Raw genomic sequence first — 21,850 nt, 5'->3', positions numbered from 1 at the left:
AAGGAAAACATTTAATTCTAGGAATTTCTGTACAACTGACCTCAGCAAACTTTTCCATCTTAGATGGATGACTTCTGCTTGAGACCCTGAAGGATTAAGATGCACACACACCTAGAGTAGTTTATTGCAAAACTAATATTGTAACTTAAAAAAAAAAAAAAAAAAGAAAAAAAAAGAAAGAAAGGAAACAGATTCTGTACAAGAATACTGTTCAAATGGAATGTGTTAAAATAACATTTATTAATAAATACTTTATAAAATTCTATGTGATTACTAAATTAATAGATTCCTGTTTTAAAATTGCTTTGGTCCTCATGAATTTTCATAAATTCACTCTATACGCTTTTTTTTTAAAAAAGGTATTAGCTGCTAAAAAGCACATTTTGCCTAAACTAAAAGGCTAGTTTTAAACACTAAATATTGTTGCTTAAAAAAATATGAATCCTCAAAAGTTGGGCATTTAACAACAGTTATAGCTGGCTTGTTAGTTAACAGGACGGAGTCAGTTAACACACGAAATCCACACGCACTGAGGCACTGAACCATTGACTTTCCACTATTCAGAACATGGGCAGCATACATTTAGCTTCGTAGCAGGAATTAACTTCAAACAGCACAAAATTCTCCACAAATCATCCTCATCGTCCTTATAAAACACACCATGATAGCACACAAACTACTTGTCTCCCACAGGCAGTGTTATGAATATGGCTTGCATAAGTTGACCCGGGGAAGGGGCTGGGGGAGAAGGAGCCGGATCACAGCATAGTTTCTTTCTGATACAAGTATTGCAATTGTCCGTGGCTGAGATTTCCAACATACTTCGGCTGTCACGCAACGAGAGATGCCCTCCAGAGGAGTTATCTGTGACATGGGGAGGCTTCCTCCTGGCAAAGCCCTGACAGCACTGAGCAAAGCCGGCCAGGGAAGCTCTGCAAGAAGTCCACCGGCGTTGGGACGGGGCACGGAGCCCACCAACGGGTTGGACTTGAGAGAAAAGTGTGTCAGCCTCCAGTAGCAGCTGGTGGGAAAGCAGGATTTCTCCTCGAATGAAAGATCGCAGTAAGTGCATGGCGAGTGACGTGCTCAGAAGCAGGCCGCTTCCACCAGCGCCCGCAGAAGGCCGGTCCCGGGGGGCCGAGGGGCAGGGGCTTCTCCTGCGGCCTTTGCTCGGTCCACGGCCGGACCGGCGGCTTGAGGAAAGGCTGCAAGACCCCTCCCCTGGAAAACAAGAGTATTTTCACGTGGAAGTGAATCTGGTGAGCGATATAAGGTGCCTGGCAGGGTTGGTCCTTTTACCGATAGAGCTAATATAAATATGCTGCATGTTGTCTTGGCCTGTGAACCTGCGACAGAGTTACAAGAAGCAATAGCAAATAGCTTTTCATCCTTTACTTATTTCCACATCACTAGCAATGATTATACCTAAAGGCCAATAGTATAGAGAGGAGACATTTCATTGTAATTACACATTTAGGCCAACATGTGTGGTTGGCTTGCCTAGTTAGCATTAAAAAAAGAAATAATTGAGCTATATATAATACACATCAGTCAAACTGTCAAGTTGCTGAATTTAACAAAACTTAGGCAAGGTTTTTGTATTTTTCTTTTTTTTCTTTTTTTTTTTTCTTTTTTTTTCCCTTTTTAATGTAGAGGCTTTCAGTTTAACAGCTAAATATTTTAATTGAGGAGAGTGAATAAAATGAAGCTAAACTGTAATTCTAGTGCAGTGTAGCTCAACTGGGTATTCTAATATTATCAACAACTTTGATTTTTACTTTTTAATGTACTTAAGTGCTACCCATATAGAGGGAAAGTTTTTTTAAATTAACCCTGTGATAGCATTTATTTTTCACAGCGAATGATGAAATTCAGACACAGGGGAAAGGCTTATTTTGTTGTTTTTACATCGTGGATACTCAGCTGGAACATTTTGCTCAACTGCATATTTGAAAAAAGTTCCTTTGGGAGCCATGATGAAGCAAGACCATTTAGCTATTACAACTGGAGGTTAAAAAAAATTATAGATTCAGTATTTAAAACACTTTAAAAGTATATGTTTGTCTAAAATATAATAGAAAATCCTTTACATTTGTATTTTTTCGTAACTTTTTTTTTGGTTCTTAGACTATATAATCAAGTCAAGATTTACACTGTACATTAAAAATCTTCTTTTGAATGTATTTGCATAAATGGAAAGAGAGCTGTTCAAGAATACTGATAAAAAGTCAGTTACCAAGAGAAGAACTAATTCAGAAACATATGATCCTCAGAATTTTGCCTTTCCTTCCACGAGGGCCCTGATTCTGACAGTGCCTCCCACTTCACTTGTTGAGCTCTCCTTCCCACACGGAGAAGAGTCACCCCGCTACATAAAACCCACGACTCCTCTCAAACCCAAGAAACAGCGGCTGAGGACAAGAACCTCGCTTCAGAACAAAGCGTGTTCAGGACTGGAACATTTGCCAGGAATAGCATGAATTAGCTTTTGCTATTAAAGATGCAGTTTGAAATGTTTGAACGCTCATCGCCAACTCAGAGCCTGCTCCCCGAGGCAGACGAAGGAGGTGTTGCCGCTGCCAGCCATGAGAGCAAAACCAGGTCCCAGGATATTGAAAGGCAGCATAATTAACTGGCATCATCTCCCTCTGATTTTCCCATCAATCACTGCTACTACTCTGGGATGCAAATCCGTTGTGCTGAGGGGCAAGCGCATAGTCCAAACAAAACCCTTAATTGTGGCATAAAGCCCCTTTACAGACCCTCTTTGCAGGACTGAATTTTATCCAGCGAGCACAGTGGAATTTGCCGTTCTTGCAGCACTTCTTAGCGGCTGCGTGCTTTATAAAAAAAAAAAAAATTAGCGTCATTATGAGACAATTCCTTACCCGCTATAAACTGGCATAAGTGCCATTAAAGTCAGTGAAGCTCCACTGATGTCTGCCAGCTCAGGACAAGTCCATGTACATCTAAAGGGATGCCTGCAGAGAGCGGGACTTTCCCTGGTAATTAAAAATGGCATTTTTCCAACTGGTCAGAATGGTTACACTGATTTATTTTTCATTTATAGCCCATGAAATCTGAGGCTGTTAGCTTTTGGTGCTAGAACAATGTAAGCAAGTTAGGGAACAGAACTTTCCTGAATTATTATATACTACACAGATTTGCTATGTTAACGACTGGCAGTGCAAAAAAAAAAACCAACAACTTGCTGTAATTCTCAGGTGTTACTTGCTATGCCTGCACTGTGCCACAGCCATTTACCTCAGCAACTTACACGGCTCCTAGCGTCAACACAGCTGGCTCTCAATCCTGCTTCACCTGTGACTGCACTGCTTTCGCCTTTCCCTGTTTATTAAAAGCACTAAATCAGGAGCATTTGTATTTTTTAAAAAAGAAATGCTCAGCACAGCCCAGCTGCGGGTGAAGAGCTAGTGAAAGCAGCAGCCTTGCTGGCGGTTTTTAGGGGGCTTGAAGTTTTTGCTTGTTCATTCCTGTTCTCCAGGGGTGGGGGGAGAGAAGGGGAAGAGGTGGAAGTGAGGATGTCTTGGAGAGAAAAAAAAGCAGGAAAAAGTTTGGCAAAGAAAAGGACAGAGGGCTTGGGAAGGGAGGAGGAAGATGTGAGAATAATGTAAGGACAAAAAGGGCAGGGTGAGAGAGAGAGGTGGGGAGGAAAACTGGACAAAAGGGCACAGTATTTGGGCTTGGTTTTGTTCTGATAGCCACATAGCTACGTAACCACATTGAAAGAGGCTCTGAATACAAGACAGGGTTCTGGTGATAGCACAACGCTAACTCATTTTTTATGATGCTGTCAGCAGATGCCCTCTCTCTATATTTATAGCCTAATTACTCCTAGTTACCTACATATGACTCTGTTTAATACTTTTCATGCCTCACATTGGCTAACAAGCTGCAGTTTAACACAACTCCGTATTTCTGAGGCTTCAGGCTAGATTGGTGAGAAGGAAACGTGACTATGTACATAGACAGTTAGGTTTATAAACAAGTAACTGGTACCAAAAAAACTGGAGAAAGCACCAAAGCATTTCTCAAGCTGATAGCATATTAATTGCATAACTCCCTTTTATGTAACTAAGTATAAAAGACATTTTAATAACTATAAAAATGAAAGCCAGAGTCTTTCAAGAACTGAGGAATCTTCCAGGCTTGTGTTACGGTCAAAAATGTCCTTAGCACAGAGGATGCTTTGATACGCTTCCACACTCCCCTAGCAGTTTCTGATCAACCAGTTTTAAAGGATTGGGTTGATGTCTGTTCTGTGGCTGGCGAGCTGGGTGAGAGTGGAGCTTCCCACAACGTCGCTGACAGAGGAGGAGGTCGTGATGGTGTTGTGCTGGATGACTTGCTGCTGGGAGCACGCTGGGACCGGGCTTGCAGGAGGACTGCTCTCGGGACCTGGGCAGGGCGTGAGGGACAGAGACAACACACATTCAACGATCTGATATTCACCTGGCTTCAGGAGCTGGGACCTTGGAAAAACTCCAGTGCCTTAATGACTATAAAACCAACGCCAGGAGAAAATTCCGATATCTTAAGATTTATAAAACTAGTGTTGGGATGCTTAAATGCTTTATTTGCTCCAGCAGAAATCAAAATTGCAGTGCAGTGCACTGCATCACAGAAAATCTAATTCAAGCAACAGTTGATAGGCATGTAATGCAATTACATATTTTTTCTTTGAGTACTGTTAAAAAGCCAGATGCGTAGTGATGTAGAGGAGATAGAAAAGGGCTCTATTTTAAGAAAATGTTGCAATCTAGCAAATATTAACCCCAAGGCTCTTCTGAGCCACTCCAGAGCCAAGCAAAGAATTTGTCCATAAATTACCATACTTGTAAAATGCATCAGCTAGACATAATCAGTTCAATGTCTCCATTAGGCGCGATTAAAAAAAAAATACACAAGTTAAGAGTCAAAAAAGAACAAACCTTGAAAACCTGCGCCGAGCCTGGTCTGCGCCACTGTCAGAGCACAGTACTATTTTCGCTGGAGGGGGCTGTAATGCTTTCCTTTACAACCTTCCTTTGGAGAGTTATTTTAATGTGCTGGCAGCGCTGTGCCCAGGAGGACTCTTGCAGGTCTGGAGCTCTGGGTTCAACGGGGATCCTCCGCATGGGAGCCAGTGTCCATCCATGTGCATCGCCGTGCAGGGTGGAGGGACGGGGGGGGACCAGCGGTGCTGTGCTGGATGCAAACCATGGCTTTTTGGTTTTTAAGCAGGGCTGATTAAATAGGGGCAGGAGATGGGATGGCTCGGATGATGTTTGAGAAGAGAGGCTCAAGTGATAATATATGGCCAAGAAGGGGTTCTGGAGGGAAGAGCTAGAAACTGTGTTTTCCTGCGCGTGGTGTGGAGACAGTGCAAACATACCAGCTACTTACTTAGATATCCTTGTGATTCTTTCTGCATGGCTGTTATCGGACAGTCTTTATGCGTTAACAACAACTGTTTCAGCTGTGCTACCTCATTTTTCAGCATGGAGACCTCGTTCTAGAAAAGAAATAGAGAGTTGGGTTTGCCACAAAGCTTAAAATGCGCTGTTAAGCAAAGTTTAAATCCAAGAACACAGAAACTACTCTACAACATTGTAAGAATGGGGCAAAAATGGCACTGACATAATCAGTGCCCGTAGCTGGGTTTATGGTAATGTTTACCCTTGACAATATGTTAGAACTCCTTCTGAGGGCAGCTTGGCTTCCAGACTTGAAGCCGTAAGCTGACATGTGAACTAACTTCTGTGCCCATCATCAGAAGGGCACCATTCCTGCTCAGCATGCTTTTATTGTCATAGTTACATCCATCCTCTTCCCATCTATTTACACTCCCATCTCACCACCTTGGAGTTAGGGCTTAACTACATGCCCTGCTCTGAAGAAGTCTTTTACAGCTGAGTTAATGGCACTTAAAAAAATAAAAAAAATAAAAAAAATAAAAAAAAATGCAGTGACAAGAAAAGAAAATAAATACAACTCTGTCTAGTGAAGGCTTCTAAGTCCCAAGACAGCTTTTCCTGGCTTATCCTGCTAAAATGAAATTACTCCCCTAATTGAAGCACAGACACCTCCGTTAACCGACTCTGATTGTGCCTGCAGCCCCGCGCTGCGCTGGCTGTGCCGGGGTAGCACCGAGCATAAAGAGGGCCTCTGTGTCCTCGGGGGCGCAGACAGTAGCTCGCACCTGAAGCTGCATGTTTGTCTGGGTGAGTTCTTCTGCTTTCTTTTCCAGTGACATCACCCAGACCTTCCTCTTCTGTCTGCAGCGCGTGGCAGCGGCTCGGTTCCTCTCCAGAAATTTCCGCCTCCTTTCATCTGGGTCTTCATCCACCACCCTCCTCCGGCGGCCTCCGGTGGGCTGCGGCGGCTGTATCGTCTGCGTGGGCTGCATCTGCTGCGCCGCTGGCGAAACCTGGCGGGGGAGAGGTCGGACATGGTGCTGAGGTGTGGGGAGAGGTGGAGGGAGCGATGCTGGAGGGAAGAGAGGCATCTCCCATGTGGGACGGCGGGCTTCCTGGCAAGGGCTGGGAAAGGCATGCCTTGAAAGACGCCGCCAGATGCCACCGCTGTTAGCTGCTGGCAACGAGTTGCACTGGCCAAAGGGGAGATTTTTTGAAATGATTCTCTGCATATTAGTAGGGAAAATATTTTTCCCCTTACGGTTAGTTATTAAAAACATGTCACTTAGGTACTTTCTCTGCCACCACCTATTTCAAAGCTGAAACGTCAAGTTTCTCTCAGCAGCTCTTTTAATCAAAGCAGAAGACTGTAGGGGCCTTATTTCTGTCTCTCTCTCTCTTTTTTTTTTTTTTTTTTTTTTTTTCTCTCTCTCTCTCTTTTTTTTGTAATTGCTTCCAAAATTTTGGGACATTTCTATTTCACATGCTCTTCCACCTCCATTCTCATACTTCAAAACCTCTGGAGATGGGAGCTACAAACACTTTTCATGTCTGAGGGCACTCTGGAGGCTACAGGAGTGGATGGTGGAGCCAGGAGACCTTGGTGTCCATGAGATGGAGTCAGAAGAAAGGATTTAGGGAGCTAAATTCAAACTTGGGTTTTGAAGGGTGGCTGGTATCCCTGCAGTACATGTAGGTACTACCATATCCCCCTTTTCAGCCATTTCCCTTTGACCTCTTTTTGATGCTATACTCCTTTTTATTATTTTATTATTTATTTGACAGCAGACGTGAAAAAACAGTCCTATCCCCTCTGCTATGAAAATATGGAAAAATATGTGTTTATGCTTTTTCATGTGAAGGAAATTATCAGTCCTGCTGCTGAGAGCAACTGGCCTGTGCCCTTACAGAAGAGGCTCATGATGGGGACAACAGCCAACAGTCTGAGCTGACTCCCCGTGGGTGGAATACATGTCTGCATCCCAGTCAGGAATGAGCCTCAGACGTAACGCTCGGTGTTTCTGAAGCAAATGGCGCTGGGGAGTCACCAGCTTTTGGACCACTTTCCTGCCTTGCGATGGTGCGCATGCCATGGGACCCTGGGCTCTGGATTTTGCTTGGGGCTCAGGACAGATGGCTGGCACACAGCTGGAGAAGCTGGTGCTGCTCATGCCGCTTTTGCTCCAGCGGAGTCTGGAACAGTCTGGAAACCAAAATTGTTGACTCAAAATTAATGCTGTTCTGGCAAAGGCCCAAACCTTCAAGGTGCTTCCTTTTGACTATAGGGAGTGGACGTACTCAGTGCTTTGTCAGGCTGAGTTCTGAATTTCAACTGCAGCAATTAACACGTGTTTGCCTAACACATCTGTCTGTCTCAATTGAAATGATACTATCGTCTTGCAAGGTCGCTTTTCTGTCTAGAATCACCACACAAGCTGTGAAGAAGAGAACTGTTTGTTCCCTCCCCCAGCTGACTTGTGTCAATTACAGTGGCAATTTTATGTGTAATTATTCCGTGCATCTGATAATGCTTTTTGCATGAAGCCAGATTTATTCTCAGCTTTCAGTTGCACAGTCAGGGAATTTCCCTTGCAGGAGCAGAAGAAAGAAATAAAATTTTAAAAAGCTTCTAAAAATAAATTAGCCACCCCACGCTTTCTGCCTGATTCTTAAAATTTCTGTGTGTATTAAGTTCTTATGTTTGCAGGTAAAGTCTCCAGCCTTCTGCCCACACTGGGGTTGTCCCTCCACTGCAGCCGCCTGCTCCCTTCCCTGCCACAATGCCCTGGCTGCCCGCAGGAGATCACCGCCGAGGGATGCCAGCTGCTCCCTGTCCACTGGGGCCGAGCACGCCACCTCCTTAGCAATATGTCTGAGTGCAGAGGCCTCAGAGATCCCTTTTAATGTCAACAGAGCATCAAAGGGCTTTCATTTTCTCACATACAACACCTTTCCAGACTTCAAAGATCTGTTATTTATGTTTCTGGACACCAAAAGCTTTCCTTATCCCATTTCTCTCCTTTTTCATCTAGCATTAAAAAGTCTTGTTTCTTAATTCTCCCTGTCTGCTACACAGACAGCAGAAGGTGACTATAGAATTATTATATATTTTTTTTCCTCCTTATGGTCATTTTCTCCTGTATAAGTAGTGAGTCGGTTTGTTTTCAGAAGGTACCAGTCAGTGTTTGGGCAGTCAGCATGTATTTTCAGAACAATGACAAAATCTTCCCTCCATCCCTGGCAGATATTAATTAGAAAGGCTGGCATTACATCACTAATAATGTCACATGGGACGGGGACGATTAGCTGATTTTTAATAGATAAGTCTGATATGAAGAAACAGTAATGGGACCTACACAACAATGACTATAGTAGCTGAGGCAACACTACTACAACTTGGTAAAATAGCTCTTTCTCAGAACAGAATGTATTAGAAGGCCATTTCTAGTTTTATCCTTGATCTAATGTTCCTCTCTGTTCTTTGCAACTTACCATAAAATTAATACCCATTCACTCATTCTAGCAAAGCACTGGTCTCCCCATGTACCGAAATGGTATGTGAAATGCGTGAAATTAATACTGACATTACAAAAGGGTGTGGTGTAAAATAACACAAAGTTGTGACACGGGAGCGAATGGCCCACAGCAGTGTGGACCATACTGCCTCTTGGCAGGCAGCTTGGAACCAAAGAATCTGGCTTAGGAGAATAAGGAGGTTAATAATTAGTAAAATGCACCATGAAATTAATGTCTTCTGGAGGAGTCTGTCAATACCATGAAGAATATGGATGCGCTTAAAAAGTAATAACCATGTATTTATTGTGTTTCCCTCTTGCAGCAAACCCTTCCACTCTCCCCACTAACGCATCTGTTCAGAAATCATGATTGTCTTTGCACCATGGGAGTAGACATGCAACAAGGAACAGATGATCCTATGAGTCCTACTAAGCCTCATCAGCCGTCACCCCCTGTTCACAACCTTTTGGTGACACTTACACCTATGGTCAAGGTGAAGACCTCCTTGATCCCTGGTGGGGCCCATTGCCTCCAGTGACACTGTGTGCCCTGAAAAGCTCATGTTACTGTGTGGGCCTTGCTCCAGAGACTCCGTGGCGCCAGGATGCATCTGGCATAGCTTTGTGGCTGCCAGTCAGTCCACCTGCCCTGGTGTCTGCCTGCAAGCCTTTTGGGGGTACCTAGCTAACAGGGAATGCAAAGCACAAGGAGCCTAGGCTGTTCTAACCAAAACGACTCAAAAACAGCTTCAGCAACACCTACATTAAGAAGGAAAGGCAGCTGTAGGTCATTGGCTCATTCTTAAAACTGGGAGTTTTTTTTTCTCCTCACCTGCTGTAAGTGAAAATATGGACGTTTTAGCAGTGGTGCCCCACACTGTGGTATTGGACTCCACCACATGCATTAACATGTTTACCCTCCCAGCTCCTTGGTGAGGTGTCACTGCTATTACCCTCATTTTAAAAGCCTCAGAGAGGTTGAGTGACTTCCTCTACTGCACGCACAAAGTGCTAAGCACAACTTCACCCTTACTCTCTCATGGATCTCCTAGACAGCCGTCAGCTTACTTTTGGTTTCACTGTTATGAGATAATGTCTTTTTATTGGAGTTTTTAAACAACTCCAAGGAAAATAACTCATTAACAGATGGGAAAATAATTGAATTCACAAAGTAAAAACTGAACTAAACTTAGGAAAGCTCTGGACATCTTCTCACAGGGGAGTCTGCTGCTCTCTTATTTAGACTGTTTCTCTAAAGCTGACAATTCATTTTACATTAGCAAATGCTTTAGGGAAATCCCATGTGCTTGCAGCCTCTGCAATAATAAAGCTAGATGTTAGTAAATAGTTAATGTTGTGGGACACTGGGATGTCAGCCAAATCCTCTCATTTTCTTTAATGTTTTCTAAGAGCTTGTCTGAAAGGTATTTGCAAGCAACACAATACTTCACAGGCTGAACTTCTTACGGCTGGCTCTTTGTCCTCATTCTGTGCACTACCTACTTGTCCTCCTTAAATTTGCTCCCCAGACCTGACACATTACATTCACTGGCCACTGAGTTCTGTTTTTCTTGTGTGATCTCTCTGATGCAGAAACTTTAAATATCAGTAGAATTCCTCTTAAAAAATGCTCGCTGAAGTCCTTGTTCACTAGTTCGTTAGTTCAAGAAACATTCAGTTCAGATACTGAATTTCCCAAATTGCTGAAGCCAATATACCTGGTCTAAAAACGGAGACCTCCATCTCATTCAATGGAGACATTCACTGAGCTCTTATCATCTGAATCCAATTCAGATTTCCCTTCCTGATTTAAATCTCTCTCCTTGGACTGGCTTCATTGTCTCTTTCTCCTGACACAGTATCCACTATTGCCTGCACTCTTACCTAATTCTGACTTGCTCTCATATTCCACAGCTGGGGGCTGCCATCCCCTTCACAAGATCTGGAACCCTTTTTCTTTTCCTCTAAGCCAGTGTATCTTACCTTAAAACAATCTATCATCGCTATCTCCACTTTGACAGGAAATAAATATGTCATTGAGTTCAGTGAGGTTATTTCTTTACATACCACACACACACATTCCTTACTTTGAGTATGCATACACAGGGCCAGTTTACTTCACTAAATATTGTGCTATGCATTTCTGTAGATGGCACACACATACAGCTCTTTAAAACTTAGCCCGAGAAGTTTAGGTTCAAGCACGTTAAGCAACATATATAATACATTAATCTTCATAATGTACTTCATCCATAAAAGGATGCGTGGCAATTTTCAGAGATCAGAGCACATAAAAAACATGTAGCTCCTTATTAAGTAAAATATTAGAAATATCTAGGAAATTAAGCACCAGAATAAACTGTTGCTTCACTCTGTTTTCTGAATAGTGCTTCCCTGCCACCGGTAGCAGGCACTTACGAGCAGCCGGAGGGGCTAGTATCTATTAAGACATGCGTACAAGAAGAAACAATGGAGGCAGCAGGCTCTAACTCCACATAACAGCAAAACTCAGCGATGCAGCATGACATGAAGGTCTACCTGTGCTTGTCCGCCCGAGTGCAGGGGTGGGTGCGGCGAGGTCTGGTGATGTGCTGGGTGTGCGTGAAGGTGCGAGTGGGAGTGGTGGTGGGGATGGTTCTGCTGGTGATGAGGCTGAGGATGAGGATGGTGTGCTGGATGCTGGTGCTGGTGTGGGTAGGAGTGGTGAGGTGGCAGTGTCTGGTGCTGATGAGGATGTGAGTGCATATGATGGTGTGGCGTCTGGTCCTGCCGCGAGCTCATCATTTCCATCATGTGGCCCATGGTGTTCATATTCCCGTTCGACATGGCGGCAGGGTGGTGAGTCAGTGCTGCCTTCAATCTCTGGAAGAGAGCAAGGAAGAAAATTAAACATTTATGCACAAAGTTCTGAGCATTCAGAAGATTTCTGCTGTGTGGAAATGGTCCCTTCTCTTGTGTTTTGAGATTTATTTATTTTTTTTCCTGTTGTTCCCTTGATGAAAAGCATCTTATTTCAGTTTGAGAAAGAACATATTCTTGGGCTTTAATCTAGCTTTCCACTGTAAATATGTACAGATGTAAACATCTGAATTGAAACTTAACAGTTGCACTTTTCCTACTGTGCTGCTGAGGAGAAATAACTGGCTTTCATTCTTTTCTGTTTGGCCAGCTTAGTAGCTTTATCAAGCTTGTATCAGACCAAGAAAGGTCTGATGAAAATAAAGATGAAACAAAGTCTGATACTTAGTTCCCTTCCTTGTTACTACAGATTTTATTTTAATAAACATTGATAAATATATTGCACTGACAAGTGGTTTTCCAATTCAAAGTGCTCTACAGTTGTATTAGCACCCAATCTGCTTGGTTGTTTTTGCTGCTGTTGTTGTTTTAAATCAGAAAGACAAGAAAATAGTAAGGGTTATCTCAAATTGATCCACTTTCTTTGCTGAAAGGGTCAAATATCTGCTGTGTTATTGCATGCCAACCCCTGTTCTCGTGTTTTGTACTGGGTTGGGCCCTGGAGCCCTGACTAGGGCAATTTTCTCCTTAATACTGATGGGATTCTTTCACTTTTACCAAAACACCACCAAATGGCAATGGGGAGGTTGGTAGGTTCTGAACTGCAGGATAGGGTCCTTGTGTGATAGATAACTGAAATACAGAAAAAAGAAAAAAAAAAGTTCCCTTTCAGCACATTTGCACAGCCACCCCAAAGCTGTGAATTACACTGGAATACAGCCACCTTGCTGATGTAGTCCTACCCTTCAAATTACTGAAATCACCAGTGTTTTTGGGGAGTATGCCAAAGTTAGTGCCTGATAGGTGTCAGCTAAGAGAAGGGCTTCTTTCAAGTCTGTAGAAACCTCCTTCACATCCATAATTCTCTGTCTTGCTGAATGTAGCTCATTCTTTCCAGGCAGTTACCCAAGACTTCTTTTCACTTTGAAGAAATCAACATGCACTTGCTTTACTCTCACCAGTCCAAGCAATTAGTCAGCAGAAAATGGTAGGAAGAAAATGGAAGGAAGGAGGTTCACAGCATCACTTGATGCCAGACTAGCATGATTTGAATAACCCATGAACTAGCTCATAATTCATTATCCAACCAGACAATATAATGACGAGCAGACAGCTCATCAGTAAGAGATGCCTTCTACAGGAGAGCCAGCGAGAAAAAGTATGAGAAACAGAGGTGTGCTTTTCCCTATAGCAAGTGTTGTGGGTCACAGATGACAGTCAGAAAATCCTACAGCCCGTGTGTCTAAGTCTTGCCAGTTGGAGGAGTGATGACCAGATCAAATTGCATTTTGGTTTCGTCTTTAAAGCAAAATGAACCTGGCAGAACACTCAGAACCTATATACAAGAATTTCAATCTAATTTGTATTGAAATAACATCTGTCTGTGCAATACCCCTGCAAGGCCATGGGTAGAGGATCCTACGTTCAAAGCTGCTGCCCTGATCTACTTGTGCATCTGTGAGTGAGGAAGAAACAAATTCTTAACAACAACAACAACAACAAAAAGGAAAGAAAATGAAAGTATCATAGAAAAGGTTTTAGAAGGAAAAAAAAAAAAAAGGAAACAGGATTGATCCAAAATATAATCCCATAATTTTTGTATCCCATACATTTTTGCAGACTTTATGAAGGTCATTCCAGTGAGGCATACTAATAGATCCATTAATCCAAGTCTGGTAGCTCATTTCACTAATGATCAATTGGCTGAAGAAGACTTTAAAAAAGAAAAGATACTTTTGTAAGACGTATCCATGCTTCAGTTTGTATTAAGGAAAACTAGACTGCCGACTTAAGAAATTTCCTCACATAAAGCCTATCAAATTATTACTACACTATAGCACATGTCACAACCTGACAATCTTTTCAAACAGAGAACGAGGCAACCATAGCAGCAAGGTTAAATACCTCTTACCCTACTGCTGAGTATTTACTTCTAAAGTCCAAAATGAGCTCAATCTGCCATCAACAGCAGTAACCTGTCCTGGGTATAAAATGGAGGACTTCAGCAGCTGTCATCCTTAACATTTCTGAGTTCAAGTGCTACCCTGGTAATTGCAAGCAGCTCTTTACAATGCTCAGAGTAACTGGTGTTAGCCAGAAGTGTATTCAGAAAAATACAGAAAACACCACATGAATCATCTGAGTCAGTCAGCACATCATTCTTCTTCAAAACTGGTTAAAACCTTTTTCACGGGCCTGAGCCACCACACAACACTAAACCAAATCACCAACAAAAGCTATTGTAACTTTGTTTTCTGAATCACAATGCAAAAATAGGTTCTCACTGGACAGCAGTTTTATGACCGATGAATACCTAACATAATCTATCAATGCTATATTTGTCAAAAATCTTTGGAACTGAACTGCAGCAAGTTGTATTCTAAACTGCAGAGTTTCAAAGCCAAAAAAAAAAAAAAAAAAAGAGGGAAAAACTTAATGTGAGAATAAACATTTTTTTTTTCAGCTGTAAAAACTGTGGCTTATTAGTATGGCACGACTTCAAGGAGAATAAATTATTTTGTTTTCTTTCCGTAGCCCCTTCTACCACATCCATTTATTTGAGATAGCAAATCAAGAGAGACAGCGAGAGGTCTGACGTGCAGCTGGTTTCAGTCAATAGGGGTCATTTCCATTTGGTCTGTGTATTTTACAAGCTCCTTGTTCACTGTTCCCAGTGGGAGGGTGGGCCAGCTGCCCTGGATCCGAGTCCTGGTAAGAAACCAGCTATCTACCTCATCCCATCCCAACGCAGCAGCAGCGATCGCCCGGCCCTCGCATCTCTTTAACTTCATGCTTAGATCAGCTCTGCAGCAGCAAGAGCCCTGCATGCTCATGCACCCAGGGCAGCATTTATCTTTCATTAACGAGTTACCGCTGCCAATCAGACACATTTGGGGAACTATAAACTTTTTTTTTTTTTTTTTTCAGTCAGTCTTCAATGAGATCAATTGGTTTTGATGTTTTAGTTTAGAGCACAGGGGGAAAAAATCACCAGAACTTTGTGAACTCTTTGCATTGTGTATGTGTAGAGCTGGAAGGGAGGCTGCATTTTTGTTATTGTTCTTTTCATGTGTGCTAATTGCAAACAGCTGCTTTATTTTAGTGTCAAATAAAATGAGATGGCATCAAAATTGAGCTTACTGCACTGACTTCATTAGCAAATCAAATCTAGAATGAAATTATAACCCAGGACCCAATCCTGCAGCCATTCAGGTTTTCAGGAACTGTGCCATTGACCACACCAGAGCCTGGGGGCACTCAGCAGCTCCCCAGATGGGGTCGAAACAGAGGACTCACCACTCAGAGCTGCTCTCACCAAAAATCAAAATTTGTGCTAACCTTAGTGATAATGTTTCTTAGAGACCAGTCCTCAAGTTCATTCTTTTTATACTACAATTTTCAAAAAAATTCACCCCAACCTGGAGATACCACTCAAGCCAACAAGAAATGCAGGTACTAATCTTATCAATCTTTTGGCCCTTACTGATTTTTATTTTTTTTTTTAATTATTATTTGATCAAACTGACACATCAACCAACATCAGTTACAGCTGATTTCCACTCCATCATGGCATTTCCATTCATGGCAGCCGCTGACGCAGATGAGATGAGCAACCATTTGACAGAGCACAGTCTGTTTTGCCTCTGATCGAGTAAATAAAGAAAACTCCCTTTTGATCCTACAGGAAGCCAGAAGTACATAAATTCTCATGTTTAATGTTTAGGAGGAAACAGAAACAATGGATATTATTGCTCCACAGGTACATGTATTGTGTTCCCTGTGCTATTGCTCATGGTTATGCACTTAACTGACACATCTACTCCGAAGCCACCCCACTGGATATCATATAAGTTAACATCTCAAATAAGCTATAATTGTACCCAGAATATGGTTTTCAGGAAACAGTTGGTTCTGAAAGTGTTTCTTCCATCTTAAGCCTGACGTTATAGAGTAGTGAATTGCCTGATGTCTCTCTCTGTATCAACATAGACCACAATTTATTTGCTGTCTGCCAAAAATGGGCTGCAAGCATTTCAGATCATGAATGAAAAAGAATATCAGCTCCCTGAACACTTCTGCAGTTCAAGATTGTTTCACTTTGTAATATTTCTTCATCATGACATCTATTTCAGCGTGTTCTTGTTTTTTGTCCCACTTTTCTTTCTCAGAAATTGCTAGTGAAAAATCACCGGGATTTTTTCTGTTTATTAGAAGGGAAAAAAAAAAAAGATAATAAAACCGTCATTTTGGAGGTTGCTTTTCCACAACTAAAAACCCAAATCATTTTGGGGCTTTCATATTTATATAAATATTTGTAATATTTATAATGTTATATTTACAATTTAACAGGCTATAAATATTATACTATATTATATGCCATAATATATACATGAAAATAAACTACAATTTCCTCCCATTTATTCCGTTGTGGAGAAATGAAAACATCCCCTACAATTTTACAGATGTTACTACCTGAGTGGTCTGTGACTGTACCAGGCAATAAGCTATTATGTCATCCAGATGAATTTTAGGTTGGGACAGACATGGAGCCATGATTTTGAATGGGATTGAGCTCTTCTGAATAAGGATGCATTACTGTGCTCATTAAAGTGTTTCTTCCCTTTCTGGTCTGCTAGCCCAAATCCCACTGAAGTAGAGAAGGGACAAGACTAGCTGTAGTATCAGCTTAATGTCTGGTATACTCTTGTCAGGAGATTTTATCAGGTTCCTGCAGGCAGATGGAATGTGATCTCAAAGATATTTTCTTGTACCAGTGACTGTGATTCTAGTCCCTATTACACAGGAATGGAATAAATTCCATGCAGGGGATAGAAGAGACTAAAGTGAGATGGGAAATCAGAAATATATAGACATCAAACAACCCCACACGTCTGCAAATAGGTAACAACCACAAGGTGAAAATCTTGATTAGTCAAACTTCATGGCAAACATCCCATTGACTTCAGTGGCACCAATATTGCTTTCTCATCTGTGATGGTCAAATCCTTTTACACTAGTTCTCATCCAAACTGCAAACCCAAGATGAATACACAGAGTTGAGCTGGTGGCAGCTAAAGCCAAGAACAGAACGTCACTCAGCATACGGCATGTCATCACACTGAATTCAGTCCTTTCCTCAAAGTGTGATAGTAGTGAGAAAACTTAAGCACAAATGTCACTTTAGTCTTTTATAGCTGGCTTCTTACAAGCATTTCAGTGTCAATAACAGAAACCACTGTTTGCAAATGTTCCACTCACATTCATAAAAGCAAATTGGAGGCGATTCATCTCCACCCAATAAGTGAACTGCAGATACTTATGACCACATTTCAGAGACTGGCGATTAGAAAGTCTCTGATGCCACATTAAATGTTTTCTCCTTCATTTCTCACGCAATAAAAGACAGTCCTGCATATTGACTGCAGGAAGAGCAAGAGGTGTGCGAAGGATGTGAAATCCAGAACCAAAGTGACATGCACTAATGTAAAGTGAAAAGGGGGATGAATTACAGGCACAACTTGCCTGTAAACAGTGCCAAACTGCTAATCTTCTAATTATTCTCAGGCTGTTTGGCAAATCTGAATTATACTTTTCCTTTTCTTTGTGCTTTCTTGCCCACTTAGTCGGATTTTGTAACACCAGTAACAATGGATCGTCATCAAGCCTTCAGTAGAGCTTAGTTTCTAATAAAAACAACAAATTTGCTCCCTTGTCCTTCCAAACACAAACTGAATTGAACTTCAGCAGAAAGTAGTGAGAATCAACTGCAAACAATCAAACCAACAATAAAACTAATAGACACCATGCTGCTCAAGGACGGGTCAGCTGTAATAGCTGCTGCAGTATCTCCAAACTCAGGGCACGGAGGAGCCTGGCTTCCCAGGGACATCAAGACAAGTGACACCTTTCCAGACTAGTGCCAGTCTTAAATTATACAATGCAGATGGCAGCCAGGGTGGCCCAAGGGAACTTGGCCAGAACTGCCATTTTCCGGTGATGGCATGTCATTGAGAATGGCAACTCCAGGAAGAGCAGAAAGCACGAGTGAGTTCACATCCCATTCCCACCTAGCAATTTCCTTCTCTTCATCTCAAAGCACCTTACCAAGGACACACGCATCATTATCCTTGCGCAATGCACCATCTTTTTTCAGGGTGATGAGTAGAAAAATACTGAATTCTTCGTGACTATTCTACATGCATTGTACTGAAGAAATAAATTATAGGCGAGACAGAAAATACACTGAAAATATGGTTTATGCTTCTCTCTATATATACTGTTTCTTGCATGAATCATTTCTCAATGCAGTATTAAACAACTGGGTTTGATTTGCACAGGAGTCAGGAAATGTAAAGTTCAAAAAATCAAACCCCTAATTCCCACAAAGTCTAAGTCAATCCCTGCATTTGTATCCTTGACAAGGGATATTTAATTATGTAATCACACAACAGACAGAGAAATGATTTATTACTGGCAAATAGTGTCACATAATTTCAACATACAATACCAATAGAAGGATCCAAAAAATACAACCAGCTTCTGTCTCATTTCCCCTCTATGTGCCAGAGTCCAAAAGCGAAGCTGCTACTTAGCAGCTACCTACCCCTGGAGAGGCAGGTTTCTGACAGCAAAATGCCTGACAATTTGGGGATTAATTGCTTGTGCCTGCAGTCAGTGGGCAGGCACATATCTTCATCCTCATTCTCCAAATAGACAGTGTTTTGCTTAGTTACTCTGCAAGATTTATCAGTGGTATATTTCCATATCATGCCTGCCAGGTTATCACCTGTGGAAAACACAGAAAAGAAAAAAAAAAAAAAAAAAAAAAAAAAGGAGGTGGCAATAAAAGTGCTCAGTATTACACCCTGCAAAGAAGTGGCAAAAGTTGGGCTTGAGGAAACCTGAGCCTGCAGTGCTCATTTTCCAGATGTGTCCTCTAATGCCCATATTACAGCCTACTCCAGAGCTGAAAGACAGCACGTTGGACATGAAATTCTGACAAGGGGCTGAAGCTCTGGTCTTCCTTGCCCTGGCAAGCAAAGGCTTCTGAAACCACGTTCCCATCTTCTAGTACAGTGAAAGCAGGAAGTGTTTGCACAGTGCTCCTATTGCTATATATAACTTCTTGAGCACATAATGAACACTTCTGAATGTATTAAATGAGAAAAGTGGGAATTGAGTTCAGAGGAAGGTTGGGATTTGAATATACAAGCCAGATACATAGCAAAGCCTCAAATCAGAGGACTTTTTAACACTGAGAACAATGTTGTAGGTCTGAGTATTTTAATCTGTACTCAAAGATCAGACTGGATTAGCACCGTACAAATTTCTCTCAGCAGAATACTGCTCTGAAGTCTCCAGACCCCTTAAAGAGTGACTTCAGTTTCTTACAGAAGATGCAAGCTGCTTTCTTTCTTTTTCCCTCTCACAAGCATAATATATACACTAAGGACATGAGAAAGGCCGGTTCAAAGTCCTTCTCTGTCTGAAGATTTCTGAACTTTCATCGCCCACCTCTCACTAGGGCTGATTATGATTAAGTCATTCATATTCAAAGAAAAATGCCATCCAAGTATATAAAACTTGGGTTTTTTGTTGTTGCTGTTCTTTTTTTTTTTTCCTTCACTGGTGTGATTTTGAATACTCGTTTTTCCTGGATTAAACCCAGCACATTTAAAGGGCTACTAGAAAGCCAGAAATGGGATACATGTGCAGTTAAAAGTGCTTTGATTTCATCCCAGATGTGCACTGCTCAAGGGCGTACACACACACACACACACACTCACACAAACCCATTGACTGTGTATAGGCTACGATCTGATCTGCAGATTTTGTTTCAAGATTATACCAACCAGACTCTGAAATGTAAAACCAAAGCCCTGACCACTTACAGCCATTAGGGATCCCAGGGCTCTTTGTGAAAGAGTATTGATGATCATTACCCTATTGGCCTGACTGGAGAATTCAATGCAGGTAATTAGACTTTGTCTCACCACCACATAGTTTCAGGTGAAGTTATTTTCCCCCTTAATTTCTAAATTTAAATGATTCCTGAAATATTTTTCAAGCATTCATGCTTTTTTTTTTTTTTTTCCTTTTCTTTTTCTTCTGAAGACTAGAATTTAAGGTACAGTACAGAGACATATAAAATTAGAATATTCTTATGGGTTATTTCACACATTCATAAAGCTGAATAACAGCATTTGACACCCCCTCCCCCCAAAACAAAACAAAACAAAATCAAGCAAACAAAAAATCTTTTTAATTCAGCAGACAGTTTTCAATTATCTGCCTAAGATAACCTAGTCATTAGTGACTTTTTAATTTTGTGCACTCGTGTATCACGTGTAGTACACAGATACAAACTGTGAAGAGTGTAAACACATTCATTTTGTGTCAATTTTGCCTGTAATAAAATAAATATAATCTACGCTGACAGTTATCTGCCAGGATATCACAAATATTCAGCATTCAAGATATCAGTGTTGATAAATACTGTCCTTTCACACCACCTTGCAAGGTCTTGCACGCCCTCCCAGCTTTTCCGCTAGTCTTCCCCTGACTTTACCCATCAGGCTGCTGCCTCCATCGTGCCCCATTTGTCCTGCACCTGCACACCGTCCCCCTTCATCCATACGCAGCTCAAGTTGCTGCCTTGTTTTTCACCGCCCGGCATGTATCAGCTGCTTTCAAACAGGGGGATCTGGGGTCAGACGCATTGAATTTCAAGGCTACCTGAGGCTCTAGGAACAGCAAGATCTCAACCTTCTCCCAGCTAGCTACTCTAGAAGTTCCTTGAGTTTTTTTAACACTTTATGATAGTTACAGTATTATAGTTACAAGAGAAACAAAAAGAACCAAACCCAGAAATACTCTTTTTTTCATTGGGAAAAAGAAACCGTGACAGTGATTTATGGTAATAGGCTCCACTTTGTGTTTGAAGGGGCTAGGAATGCATCCCAACACTCTTACCATGGCTTAGCGGACAAGCACTGACTTACTAAAATGCAGTATTTCAGCTGCTCGCTCTCTTCTGCGTAGTATGCTTACTCTTTGGCACTAGTGCTTTTCACGGTGATGTGTCAGAGCAAACCAGAAAACAGCCATCCCCAGGGAAGGGAAGGATGCTGTCTGCTGGGTAAGCCATTGACTCATCCTGCCATTTCTGGACAGCTGCACTGGGCTGTCCTGCAGCACGTACCACAGGACGCAGAACAAATATCCACGGGTCAGGGGCCTGGCTAGACCCACAGCTGTGGTGGCTGACACAGGAGCAGGATTTCCTTTCCAGCACTGAGCGACAGGTACGGAGAGCATCCTGCCTCGCTTGACTGTGGCACTGTGGGTGTTTGTTCCCTGGTGAGAGTCCTCAGGGACCCAGACACCTTCCCACGCACCAGCTGCCTGCCAGAAGTAGTGGCCAGGAGCAGAGGGACAACATGTGCTCGCAGGGCAGGGTCCCTGCAGACTGGTTACCTGTCCCTGCTCACTGTCCTTCCCCGCAGAACTGAGTCTTTTGAAAAGCACGTCAGGCTGCTCCTGCTGCTGCCCTACCTTCCTTTTTTAATATTTCTTGTGTACTTCTAATGAGCGTGGGAGAAAGGCATAAATACCGCCTTGTTTTGGTGCTTAACACATCTTCCTGTCTCCTCTGCCAGCCTTGCCGACAGCATTATCCATCTTCCTGACACCACCATTGTCTGATTCATTTGACATATGCACTAGAAAAAAAAAAAAAAGTCATGTTCCGAACAAGATCATAGCGCTGTGATCTCATTCGCATTTCAGTCTCCTCAGTGACTGCACTTCTCGGCACCTCCCGTTCTCACTGCTTTAGGAAGAGAGGGGCTTTTAGAAACAGGGAGCTTTTCCAGCTCGCTCACTACAAAGTTTATAGAA

At 42.1% G+C, this 21,850-nt stretch overlaps 1 protein-coding gene across 1 annotated transcript in view; it reads right to left on the bottom strand.

Moving 5' to 3' along the window:
- Window positions 1-229: 229 nt before the first annotated feature.
- CREB5 (cAMP responsive element binding protein 5) overlaps window positions 230-21,850 on the bottom strand; it is a 260,411-nt gene continuing 238,790 nt past the window's right edge. The window contains exons 8-11 of the mRNA XM_084282029.1: window positions 11,471-11,794; window positions 6,203-6,430; window positions 5,407-5,515; window positions 230-4,419 (exon numbers count right to left, since the gene is read on the bottom strand). Coding sequence (XP_084138155.1) covers window positions 4,256-4,419; window positions 5,407-5,515; window positions 6,203-6,430; window positions 11,471-11,794 — 825 coding nt within the window. The 3' untranslated portion in view covers window positions 230-4,255. The remainder of the gene's footprint in view (window positions 4,420-5,406; window positions 5,516-6,202; window positions 6,431-11,470; window positions 11,795-21,850) is intronic.

Source organism: Netta rufina (assembly GCF_964035555.1).
Source record: "Netta rufina genome assembly, chromosome: 2".
In the NCBI taxonomy this organism is placed as follows: Eukaryota; Metazoa; Chordata; class Aves; order Anseriformes; family Anatidae; genus Netta; species Netta rufina.
This window is presented reverse-complemented; position numbering and strand designations above follow the sequence as displayed.